At 40.3% G+C, this 13808-nt stretch overlaps 1 protein-coding gene across 1 annotated transcript in view; it reads left to right on the top strand.

The window, feature by feature from the left end:
* The window catches only part of LOC142378247 (noelin-2-like), a 48871-nt gene extending 39970 nt beyond the window's left edge, over nucleotides 1-8901 (top strand). The window contains exons 6-8 of the mRNA XM_075462535.1: nucleotides 5597-5773; nucleotides 6954-7127; nucleotides 8162-8901. Of these exons, the coding sequence (XP_075318650.1) occupies nucleotides 5597-5773; nucleotides 6954-7127; nucleotides 8162-8482 (672 nt within the window). The 3' untranslated portion in view covers nucleotides 8483-8901. The remainder of the gene's footprint in view (nucleotides 1-5596; nucleotides 5774-6953; nucleotides 7128-8161) is intronic.
* The last annotated feature ends 4907 nt before the right edge of the window (nucleotides 8902-13808 follow it).

The raw sequence follows: 13808 nt of genomic DNA, 5'->3' as shown, positions 1-13808 counted from the left end.
CAAATTACCTATAGTTGTATCGATTGGAGAACTTGTAGATCAGCTCCAGCTTGGGCAACGCACACCCTTATAGAACCAGGGTTGCAACCAGTAACTTGACTGTTTTAAGTACACAGACACTCGGCAAACTCAGAAGTCCTGCCTCCAACTAGTATTTTTGGTGGTCTAATTAAACTATCAGCATTGCTTACAATGCCATAGGATGCTTGTGTGGGCTATAACACGGTCTCTGTGTCGATTTAAAGCAGCAATGTGAATGCAGCTTCAGATTTGTCTTGTAAGACGTAAGAAGCTGTATGTTTTCAGGCAGGGATGTTGTTTTGCTTTCCTTGAGGTCATTCCAATGATCCTTAAATTGCTTCTAAGGGTGAGGCGCATTAGCCTGGGTGCCAGCCGAACTTAGCCCCGCCCATAAAATTTTTGGTCGGGAAGTTCGGTCTGGCTCTGCTCAGTTGGGAAATCTCTATGCTCGACATCAAAACAGTCGACCCAATCAGATTGCCAGGGTGGGCTTTATACGATGATGGACAGATGATCAACAGGGACATTATCGACAACGTCACTAAAGAGCGCTTGGTTTGACTTCGTTTGAAACAAACATGGCTGCCGCTGGAGAGCTAGGGTGTGTAGATTCTGCCATCGAGTCTGTTCTACAGGATCTCCACATTGCTTTCATTTTGAAAGACGAACAGAGGAACGCGATAAAGGCTTTTATCGATAGAAAAGATGTTTTTGCCGTCTTTCCTACAACAAGTGTGTGTCGCTTAATCTACGTCACATACTACGTTGCTCTGATTGGTTGTAGGTCTATCCAATTGAACGAAGAGGCATTTTTTCTCCTGGTTCGGTTGAAACACGCCCCATACTCAAAACTCTATCGAGCGGTATCAGACTCACATTCTGACTAGAATCGTGAATATGACGTAGTCAGGCTAGAGGCACATACTCTCACTGCAAATGGTGTGTGCATTTAAATGAGTCAACAAGAGGCTAGAGAATCTTTATGAATTCAGTCCAATCCACCAGTTTGAGACAACAAACCAACAACTATTACCACTTGAAATGTCAAAATCTGTGTAAATATTTGCAGAGATCCACAACTGCGAGGTTAAGTCTCTTTGGTGCAATCCCATTGGGTTTCTTACTCAATTTTAATTCAAGGAGCATTATATTTCTTTTTGCATTACAATCCTGTATGAGTAATGAAGTGGGCCAGTTATGAGGAAGAAGAAAAGAAAGAGTCCCTAAATAGAATCTGTGAAAACTTAATTGAGATGAAGAAGCATAAAAAAAAACAAATACACACTTTGATGTATGCAATGTTTGCTTTATGTCGGCGTCTGGAGCTTGTTTATGTGAAGTAAATGGTGCATTCATATGCGAGAAGATTACAGCTGCCAGAAAACAAAGGGGCTCTTCTTCCCTTGAAACCGTTTTTAAAGGGAATCAAAACAGAGAAACCTTCATCAGTATTTAGAGGAGAGAAGAGAGTGCTGGAAGTAAAAGGTTTGAGTGTAGGGAATCAGTGTGTTTATTGTCTTTGCAAACCGAGCTGAGTCACAATTAGGCCCTCAAAGTAACAGCAATCATTTACCTTTGTTTGAAAGTCTCTAATTCAGCTTGAATTGTAAATGTTGTTTCTTCACATTAACTGTAATTTCATGAATGGTGCTGGCCCTGCAGGAGAGACTCTGCCCTGTTCTGCCCTCTGTGCTTTCCTTCTTTTGCAGGCGGAATAACGAGCATCTTTTTCATCAACAACGGTTTCTTCTCTTCGTGCTCTCTGCTCTTTTCTTTAATCTGTTTTTCTCTTTTTTCTCTACTCAGTACATTAACTGTAATTTCATGAATGGTGCTGGATCTACAGGAGAGACGATTTTCTTCTGAAATTCATCAACTCACTCTTTTCTGCCCTCAGTACTTTTCTCCCTTTGCAGGCGGAATAACGAGCATCTTTTTCATCAACAATGGTTTCTTCTCTTCGTGCTCTCCGCCTTTTTCTTTAATCTCTTTCACCTCCCGTCCCTCTCTGGGTAATTAATCCTCCACACTGCCAACACTCAATTTTTCTCCCCTCTCATTTCTTCATCACCCTCATCTCATCTCGTCCTCTGTTTGTTTATTTCTCTCCTGACCCCCACCCTCATCCCCCTTGCCCCTCTGTCATATATTTACACCTCCTCTCATTACTTTCAGATTATCTGGTTTTACTTTTCATCAGACATTTCCTTACATTTGTGTCAGCCTAATCGAGGAGGTTAGAGATAGTGGACAGCAGTCCTCCATACACTCTCAGAAAATAAAGTACAGAATTGTACCTTTAGGGGTACGATGGCTTGTCACTGGGGCAGTACCCTCAGAAGGTATAGTTTTGTACCCTTGTGGTTTGTACCTTACAGAGACCAATCTTGTACATCTGGTGGCAATTTTGTACCCTTATACTGAAGTAGCCTAACACAGACTGTCTATTATACCCTAGCATGTAGAAAAAGAGGTACATATATGTACCTTTTACCACTTGAGTACCTATATGTACCTTTTGGACCCTAAAAAGGGTACATATAGGTACCTTTAGGTCCAATAATTAACCCTAGGGGGTACATTAGTATAGATTGTACCTCAGGGTACACTCGTACTGTACCCCTATTTCTGAGAGTGTACATGGAAGAAATGAGAATTCATTACTTGTTATCTCAAAGAAAGTTAGGAACTGTGGAACTTTACAGGGCCCAAACTTTCATACTGTAATTTACCATCACTGGTATCATCCCCACAAAAGAGATAATCACCATTTTGAAGATAAGATAAGCTCTCATTCTGTCTAATCCTGAGATATCATTAAGCTGCGTAGGAGAAGGAGCAAAGGATTATGATAGGATCTTCATTACCTGATGCAGAACATCGAGGAAAATCCATGGCAATTACACACCAGACAGATATAAACAGATAGACTTCCTCATTTGTGTTTGGCAACCTTCAATTTTACCATCTTTAATAAATGCTCTTTTCCAAGAGAAACCTCTTTGATGACGACGACATACCAATGTGCCTTGGATTTGCTTGCGGCTGTGTGACTGCAGAGCAGAAAGATCTTGAATATGTCTTTCTCTAAACAAGTTTGTTTTGAAGGTAATGCTGCAGGGTTTTCTATTTTAGATGCAGAAAAAGCAACTCAAAAAATCCTCTAACCTTTAGCACATTTTAGCTTGGATATAACTACCTGGGCAGGACTCAGCGGGACAGTCCTAGAATGGTTCAGGTCCTACTTGGAGGAGCTGAGTTATTTTGTGACTATTGGAAGTAATCAATCTGATCGAGTAGCTATGACATGTGGAGTTCCTCAGGGGTCAGTTCTTGGACCCCTTCTGTTCACCCTATACATGCTGCCTCTGGGTCAAATTCTGAAGAACTCTAAAGTCAACTACCACAGTTATGCAGATGACACACAGATATATCTGGCACTGTCTCCAGATGACTGCAGTCCTATAGAGTCATTGGGCCTCATGCAAGAACATTTTCGTATTTTTATTCTAAATTTCTCTTACTTTTTTCGTACGAAGGTCTCGTACGAACACGCCACTTCAGATTCAACAAACGCTCTTAACTTAGGAAAAAGTGTGTAAACGACCTGCGTAAATTATGAGTCCGAGCCGTGCGTATTTAAGTGCACGACACCCCCGATCTGTCTCCAATCTCCCTCTGAAAGGTTCCAGTGGCCAAAAATCCAAGGGTGGTGAGGACCTGGACATGTGGTGGAATTGGATTTGATCGGCGTGTTTCTCTCTGGAGATGTGGCTCTAGCAAGCTGCGTATTTGCAGCAGCACAGTCCTTGGCAGTCTAAATCGCGATGTCAGCCATTCGTCTGTCTCCACATGGGTATCTACACGGTCTCTTCCAAGAGTCTGACGCGCTAAGGCATCCAAAAGTAGCAAGTCAGCTGCTGGTTACGCTTCCCATTGACCTCGTATACAGATTCAAATGAACCTTCAATTAGTGCACAATTTAAGTCAAACAGAATAGCGTCAGCATAATTATGGGGTATAATGTATATATTTATTTATGTTTGCTTCAAAGTAATTAAATATACAATCCATTTGTCAAGCAAACTTGTTTGGAATAACAGCGGACTATTTTACGAAACTCCTACGACAGGTCTGCAACACTCGTAAATTCTGTTCGTACCTGAAAGAAAACGTAAAATACGAAAAGATTGGTGAATGCGCAAATTCTCTTAAATCACACGTATGCACGATTTAAGAACAAATCTGTGCGTACGAACGGTTCTTGCATGAGGCCCATTGTACGACTGCTTAGAGCAAGTCAAAAAGTGGATGAACCAAAATTTCCTTCAGTTAAATCAAGAAAAAAACTGAGGTCATTGTGTTTGGCAACAAAGAGAAGAGGTTTGCTGTCAGTAAACACCTTGAGTCACTGTCTCTAGAAACTAAAGACTCAGACCTGACCTTCAACAATCATATCAAATCAGTCACCAAATCAGCCTTTTATCAACTTAAGAACATATCCAGAATTAAGGGTTTCATGTCCCAAACGGATCAGGAGAAGCTGATTCATGCTTTCATCTCCAACAGACTTGGCTACTGTAACGGTCTTCTGACTGGACTCCCCCAAAAGAGTCTCAAACAGCTGCAGCTCATTCAGAACGCTGCAGCCCGAGTTTTAACCAGAACAAAGAGATCACATCACATCACCCCAGTTCTCAAGTCTTTACATTGGCTCCCGGTCAGATACAGAATAGATTGTAAAGTTCTGCTGCTCATCTACAAATCACAGAACGGTTTAGGTCCAGAATACATGAATGACATGCTAGTAGAGTATAAACCCAGAAGAGCTCTGAGATCTGCTGACTCAGGTCAGATAGTGGAGCCCAGAGTTCGTACTGGACCTGGTGAAGCAGCTTTTAGCTGCTATGCTGCACACAACTGGAACAAACTGCCAGCAGAACTGAAATCAGCCCCAACTGTAAGCACTTTTAAATCCAGGTTAAAAACATTTCTCTTTCCGTGTGCGTATGGTTGAGTTCCTTTAAATCATTTTTGAAGCATAATGCTATAAATCCTCTTAATTGTTTTATATTTTTATTTTTCCCCTCTTCTTTGATTGCTTTTAACTGTGTGTTTTAATTTTTATTCAATTTTTTTTCTCTTTAAATTGCTTGTTTTTATGCTGTGCTTTTAAATGCCTTGTCTTTATGTAAAGCACATTGAGTTGCCTGTGGTATGAAATGCGCTGTATATATAAAGATGCCTTGCCTCGTCTTGCCTACCATGTTCAAAGCTTTTTGAGCTTTAAGGGGCGATCCCTGTTTGGGTAAGGGGGGCATCAACAGGTGGCAACACAGCTACTGTTTGCCCTTGAGTTGATGTACTTACTGTCAGCTGTGTGGTGGCCAACAGAGACAGAGCCTGAGCACATCATGTGATTATCTAATCTAGTTGCTGGTGAGCAGGGGTGACTATGATGGATTACTCTGCAAATTAAACTAATATAGTTGCTCGGTGGGAGTTAATTTCACAGGCTGGAAGAGGAAGCCAAATCAGAGATAAGCCATCTCATTTGCTGTCTTCGCTCCATCAGGTATGGTCCATGGACGGCTACTATAAGGGCAGACGTGTGTTGGAGTACAGGACCATGGGGGACTTCACCAAAGGCCAGAACTTCGTGCAGCATCTGCTGCCCCACCCCTGGGCTGGAACCGGCCATGTGGTCTACAATGGGTCGCTCTATTACAACAAGCACCAAAGCAACATCCTGGTAGGAAACTGAATAAGACGATAAAAGGCCTTTTCATAAGAAACAAAACATTAGCAGCTTTAACAATGTGGTAAAACTACAGCATTCAGACAAAGAATATCTCTATATGTGCAGTATATATAGTTGTATATACACAGCAATATTTCAGCTATATACCTTATGATAAATAAGACTATATTTAGATTATGGTGTTTACATGAGTTGCACATAGGATACTCCAGACAGTATAAAGTATAATCCCATTAATGACTCGTGCCAACATCACAAAGTGCCTTTTTTAATTAGTCCGACATGGTAAGACGGTCAACATCATTTTTATTGAGAGGCGCCAGTGTGCTCATTCAGAGGATTCAGACATGGTCAGTTGCCATCAGTTTAATGGAAAACAGTGCATGTCTGAAAGGGCTTTACACTTTTTAAATGTTTTTTTAATATATGTTTATTAAATTTTCAAAAGACACACGACAAAAACAGAAATAAAAACATTTGGCTCACATACACACCCAAATTCAGATTTAAATTTATACAGGCGAGAGATTCAGGAGTCATCCCATATAAATAAGATAAGCAAGCAAAATAAACCAAGTGTACACTGCCATGCATGATACATTCACATGATCAAAGAAAGGTGCACAGAAACAAAAACACACAAATTAAATGGTAGGGTGGCATTCTCAGCTATGATACAAACCCTCTTGCAAGAATGGCAGAGATATTCAAACCAATATATGGCAAAAGGGTTCCCATGTTTTACAAAAAGCATCATCTTTGCTGTGTAATTTACACGTCAGATAGTCCAAAGCAACATATTCCAGTATCACCCTGTGCCATTGAGCCTCAGATGGGGCTTTATCCATTATCCAGTTCAAAAGAATACACTTTCTAGCACAGTTTGCTGAAGTTTTATCTTAAATTTGTCAGTAATGGACAAAGTAGCAGATATGCCAATTAGCAGATATGAGGGGTCATTATTTCTATTAGTAATACAGAATCCTATTCATTTCTTGCTCAATGACCCACCAAAACTGCTGTACTTTTCAACAATGTGTAAGACTACCGGTTGGGGCACAGCGGAGATGAGTTAGGGTTGGACTCATGATGTTGAGAGGGAGGGGCTTTACACTATTAAGATCGGATGACAGGTTTGAGAGTTCTTGTACGTTTGTCTTTGTCTTTCAAGGTTCAGTACCATTTCCGCTCTCGCAGTGTGTTGCTGCAGCGGAGCCTCAGTGGAGCCGGATACAACAACACCTTCCCCTACAGCTGGGGAGGATCGTCTGACATCGACCTCATGGCTGATGAAACGGGATTCTGGGCCGTCTACACCTCCATTCCAAATGCAGGAAACATTATGGTGCGACCTGCTTCTGTGTGTTCCTGCATCCTTATCAGGAATCTTTTTGTTGTACGGTACCTCTTATTGAGTCAACAGTTTCACCTTCCAGACATCACCCACATTTTTAAGAGATAACCAAAACTTATGGCTGCACAGCATAACATAATCTGTCATCATGACAACATGATTTCTTCTATTACTCTACATTTGATACAACCCAATATTTACATTTAAATCCAGATTACAAGAAATAGGATGGATTGTTTGTGTATCTGAGTATGTGACAGCAGTGTAAAGATTTAAATTATCTAAATGGATGGATTACTATAAAATCCTAATTTATAGAAAATATTTATTTTACAAAATAAAAGCCTGTGAGCAAAAGACTTTTATAATAATAAAATAAATAATAAAACCTGCGCTAATGTTAAATAATTAACGTGTTAACGTGATAATAACGAGTTTACGGAAGCCCTAAACGGCCATAGATACATACATTTTATTCCCTCCGTTTTCCCCTGATAACGAGATGAATAACTCGTTATCTCGAGAAAACGATAACGGCATGATTGGTGTGTGTTAAACCTGATTCCGTTCTTCAAATGCTCGTCACACCAGCAGATTTGCTTTGTGCATTTTCACAAACGCTCCACATACCATGTTTGATTCATAGGCTACTTTATTCAGTTTTCAATGAAAGGGGGGTAAAGATGGATACACCTTTGCCAGAAATATATATAAACACATATAAACAGGGGCGGACTGGGGAGAAGAAGTGATCTCGAAAACCATCGGTAAATTAACTCTTTATCTCGGGAAAACCATAAAAAAAAAGTCCGCTCTGGGCTTCCGTACTAGTTAACTTGCCCAGCACTTATTTTTAGTTTCTGTTCCTCACTGGAGGCAAAACACAACATGAGCGCAGACCAAAAGTTTCTCCAGTTAAACAAACACTGTGGGGCTATGGAAACCAGAAACAACCACAGCTATTCGCTGCCATCAGTTTTTGATGGCACACTTGTAAAGCAGCTAACCCTCCCCTCTGTCTCCAGGTGAGTCGCCTGGACCCTCATTCACTGGACGTCCTCCAGAGCTGGGACACAGGGTTTCCTAAGCGTAGTGCAGGAGAGGCCTTCATGATCTGCGGCACCCTGTATGTCACCAACTCCCACTTGGCTGGGGCTAAGGTCCACTTTGCCTATCACACCAACACCTCCTCATACGAGTACACTGACATTCCCTTCCACAACCAGTACTCCCACATAAGCATGATGGACTACAACCCCAGAGAAAGAGCGCTGTACACCTGGAACAACGGTCACCAGGTGCTCTACAACGTCACACTGTTCCACGTCATCCGGAGTGATGGCTAGAATGTCACATAAGAAGTGATAAATCTTCATTTAAAAGGATATTGCAACTTAACACACACATACACACACACACTGGTCATTTACATCAGCAAGAAAATGGGTGTTGTCTGTTTGAATTTGAGTGACTTTAAAGAATATTTATCACAGCGAAGAGATGCTGATAGAAAGACAAGAGGTCAGACATTTTGTGCTCATCTTTAATCCGTTCTGTTTCATTTCACTCATTTATGGAGAAGTGACTTTAGAAGCTGAGGTGGAAACAAGATCAAAAACAAAAATACAGATTGTGGACTGAATTTCACCTCGCCTCAGACATGGAGCTGTGATGACAGCGCAGGTGGAGAAGTGTTGGGTTTGTGATGTGATTGTAGACGTGTTCAGTCAGCATGATTGTTTGTTCAATAAACTTTATTGTCAAACTTTGCTTCATTGTCTTTGTGTTGTGAACAGGGAAAATTGAGGACTCAACTTTGATTGTGTGTATCTACATCTGTGTGTTGTAGTTGACAAAGTGACCTCTATTATTACCTCTTCACTGTTCATGAAGACTCACACACGCAAACGTATCCGTGCTGACAGAGCTAGCCTTTATCTGTAACATAAATCAGCTCGGCTGCTTCATTTTGCCCTCGGGTTGATTAACCAGTTCAATTCAGTGACAGCAATGCTGCTTTTTGATAACAATATTGAAACTCTTGTTGATGCTACATGGTGTGATTTAGACCAAAAGATAAACCATGAGATGTAAATATGTGAAAAGATTTAACAGTTTTGACTAAGGCTGGGCAACGATTAAAAATTTTAATCTAATTAATCGCATGATTTCCCTGATTTATCGCGATTCATCAAATTTGTACGCAAAATCCAAAAATTTATTCCAAAAGTAGTGTATAGCTTTTAGCATTTAGTTTTATTTTAAATGTGCTGCCATATGAATGAAAGTGCCATAACATTTGTTGTGCAAACACACTTTTAACATCAGCATCTTTCTGTAGTTTTTATGTAGAAGCCTCGCTCCACTGTCTGTTTCCTTGAATGACTTGCTGCTATCAGTTGTGTGTTTTGCCTTTAAGTGATATTTTAGACTGGAACTACTACGCTGAGAAGACAATTCAACTTGGCTGTAAATGCAGGAGTTTTTAAAAATAAAAATTATTTTGAAATACGTGCTTTTATGTTGAAACAAGTATAACAGGAAGTAGCGCCGGTTAGCTCCGTGAGCTTCACACAGAGACCGAGGAGCACCTGTAGCGGTGATGTTAGCTGCTAGTTTATCTTTATTTTATTACTCCATGCTTCGTGGTGTTTGCTGTAACTGTGTGAATGTGATGCATTCAACAGACTTTTACAATAATAAAATAGATAATAAAATCTGCGTTAATGTGCAATAAAATGTTTATCGGCGTTAAATAATTATTGAGTTAACGCGACAATAACAAGTTAACAAGATAATAATTAGCTAACGCGATAATACCGAGTTAACGCGATAATAATGAGTTAACTTGCCCAGCACTTATTTTTAGTTTCTGTTCCTCACTGGAGGCAAAACACAACATGAGCGCAGACCAAAAGTTTCACCAGTTAAACAAACACTGTGGGGCTATAGAAACCAGAAACAACCACAGCTATTCGCTGCCATCAGTTTTTGATGGCACACTGTAAAAGTTCCGTACCCTTCTCCATGTTTGGTGGACCCGCCGATTACTTTCTTTTCCGGTTCCACAGCAGACAGCAACAGACTTTTACAAAATAAAATAAATAATAAAACCTGCGTTAATGCGCGATAAAGTATTTATCGGCGTTAAATAATTAGCGACTTAACGCGATAATAATGAGTTAACTCGCCCAGCCCTAGTTTTGACGCAGTAGAGCTGTCATTCAGATGAACATTTTTTACTTGCAACTTTTGTTATTGTTCTATAATCACGCCGGGCACCGAAGGACCTGCTTTTGTATTCTTTGTGTAAAATTAATCACAATTTTTTTAGGGATGAAACATGCTAAAAAAATGTTTTTAAAAAAGGATCAGAAAATTTGACATTTGCTAGCTCTGGTGAAAAATTAAATATTCAAAGGTCCCACATATGCCAAAAAATGCTTTAGAGCGCTCCCTAGGAGTCTTAAAGTCAGCCTCTTCCATTAGTTTTACCAACGTATGTGAAATTTGGTACACACATGTAATATGTCCAAAGATGAAAACTTTTGCATACTTTGAAGGTCTGTGTAAGGTCTTTGAAGGTCTTTTGTGACTGTAGTGGCACCTAAAATGGCAAATTTCATATGTTTGATGACTGCCCCGAGTCGAATGGATCTTCTTCTCAATATTCTGCTAGAACCATCGCCCTGCCCACTGGTAACAGGCAGCGATATGTTATATAATTATTTACTGCTCTGATACGGTCCCACACATTCACTTCAACAATGGTCAGAACATGATTAACATTTCGATGATTCCTCGTTGTAAACATTGTTAATTCTAATGGCTAAAATGTCAGCACTAAAACAGGGGGTTGCATTTACTCAACAGTGGATCTTCCACTCATATACCACTCGTATTTCTCACCATGATAACAGCCCCCACCTCAACATAGTCCTTTATGATTCATCTCGTAGTCAAAGCACCACCTACTGGTTACAGAAAGTTAGCTTGATGTCACAAGTACCCTTCTGTACAAATATCCTTGATGTGGTCTACTTGTAAATAAAGCAACACAATGTGTACTCAGCAGCGCTCAGCTGTTCATAACCGGATGAACAAACCGGCAAATAATCATGTTACATTCTTGTAGTCATGTTATCTGTAGCACTCCAAACATTGTAAACTCTTGTTCTCTAAATTTAGCCAGACGGGCAATATACCTCCTACTTTGCAACATAAGAAAATCTGTAAAAATGCCCCCCAGCATCCTGCAGAGTGTAGCTGCCTTACGAACTAAATCCAGGAACACATTGTAAGGTTTAAGTGGTGGAACATACCTTGCTCAACGATGCCAGCAGCCACTTAAATGTAAAACCAAAGGAAGAAGCACAGAATCCAAAATGTTTGCAGTCTTTTTACTCCTTCTTTTCATGTTTCCTCTTGTCTTTTACAACTTTTCATGTTTTACACCACAATTACAACAGAAAGTACATCCTCACAACCCACATCCAACCTTGCCCCAAGACAACTTATCCAGTACATAAAGACTACACTAAGAACCATTCAATACAAGTCATGGGTGTGTTTACAATCATGACTCCTGTTAAAAACATTTTTAAAAAAGACTATCTCTTTCTATTTACATTACACCCAGACCATTTTATTTACTTTCTTCAGGTCATTCGGTCTGTGTCAATCAAACTGATTAAACACCTGGGCTTCACAACAGGGCCGATCTCCAGAATCATCCCAAAAGACTGAGTGATTTGAGGCAAAGTGAACACATAGACTAAAAAACAATAACCAAATAAATAGGATCCATCTTTAGTGGACGAATGCATTAAGAACAATGAAAACAGAATTGCTTAAAGGCATGGTTGGTAATCCTGGAGAGCTGGCAAGAGAGCTGGCAAGAGAGCTAGCAAGAGAGCTAGCAAGAGAGCTGGCAAGAGAGCTAGCAAGAGAGCTGGCAAGAGAGCTAGCAAGAGAGCTGGCAAGAGAGCTAGCAAGAGAGCTGGCAAGAGAGCTAGCAAGAGAGCTAGCAAGAGAGCTGGCAAGAGAGCTGGCAAGAGAGCTAGCAAGAGAGCTGGCAAGAGAGCTAGCAAGAGAGCTAGCAAGAGAGCTAGCAAGATTAGTTACTGTTACTGATTTGTCTTTAGTTCCCTCGGTAAATATTCTGCCTGAGTTTCTTTGTTAAATGTTTGTCCACTTTTTGTTTCCTGCACTGGTCTGTTTCTGCCAGTGTTTTTTTTTTTTTGTGGTATTCCTGCCTTAAAGTGCTTCTTGTTTTGCTTAGTGTCATGTTCACAGATTATAGACATTTACTGGACTCGATTCATTTCCTGTTTTATTTTGTTAACCTCCGTGTCATCATTATTTTCACTTCCTGTTAACCCATTTAGGCCTAAGACACCTGGAAAAGAATGCCTGTAAAACCTTTGGGCGATTTCAGAAAGACCCCCTAAAACCTGAAGTTTTTCTGGAAATTCAGCAATTGTGTCAACGCCTACTAAATGATTGATTTCTCAGCCTCTGTAGCAGATAGAAACAACATTCAAAAAGTATTTGAGAGCTTACACCTGTGGCTTTCTTTGGAAATTGAGTTTATTTACATGCACCTTCACGAAAATAGAAAATTTAAAAAGTAAAGTGCAGGAACAGCACTATTTTCAATTAGAAAACAGTAATAAAATAAAATAAAATTTTATATTTAAATTATTTATTTGTCTATTTATTTTATCGCCAGTAATCTCTTCGTACTGGCAGCTCAAGGAGCCCATACACATTCCAATAAACGTTTCCATCTCCGGCACAGTTACGTGGGACCACCTTGCCATCTTTGCTCGAGCTGGAGTCTGAAGTACCTGCTCACTGTATCTATTCGTCTCGGAAATGAGATGCGCCCAAAGCTCCTCAGTAAAAATATGATTAAATGCCTGCAACGGTGTGGCATCTGCAGGTAAATCGACTTTCACCCCTGGTGTGCGGTTGAAATCTCTCCGTCGATTACGGTGGTAAATGTCAGTCTTCCACTCACATTCAAACCCTTCAAAATCATCCTCGCCGTTATCATCATCTTCAAACATATGTGCTAGCCATAAATCTCCATCAATTGGGTCAGCACGTTCATCAGCATCATCAAAGCCAAGAAAACTCCTCAAAATCGCTCCCGGCTGAAATGTCTTCCCACTGAAAGTCCTCCATGCTTGGTTCGATGAAACTTAACTTTTTTTTTTTTTTTTTTTCGATGTAACTTAACTTCAAAACAATGACACGAGGAACATGACGACACTCTCACGTGTCTATTATAATGCATTTCATTGGCGCAGAGGTCAATAATTGGTGCAAAACAACCTTATACAGGAAAAAAGACGTGTACGCTTTCCCGGCCTTAAAGGTAGAATAACGCAACAGCGCCCCCGGCTTTAAAGGTAGAAATGCGGCAATGCTTTCCCGGCCTCAATGGGTTAAGTTTCCCACCAGTCTCAGCCATCATCATTGTCTCTAATCACTAATCATTGTCTCAGTATTATTTATACTCCTAGCTTTCCAGATTGTCTTGGTTCCTTTGTTCCAAGCTCTCTAGCGTTCTCAAAGTGTATGTATACCCGTGTTTGACCTTTTTTTCCTGTTTTGTTTTTTTGACCCTGCTCTTGCCTTGCCCAGTTTGACACCTTTGCCAGTGTT

The sequence above is a fragment of the Odontesthes bonariensis genome, chromosome 4 (assembly GCF_027942865.1).
Source record: "Odontesthes bonariensis isolate fOdoBon6 chromosome 4, fOdoBon6.hap1, whole genome shotgun sequence".
NCBI classification, from domain to species: Eukaryota; Metazoa; Chordata; class Actinopteri; order Atheriniformes; family Atherinopsidae; genus Odontesthes; species Odontesthes bonariensis.
The sequence above is the reverse complement of the archived record's forward strand: the minus strand, read 5'-3'. Positions and strand labels throughout refer to the sequence as shown.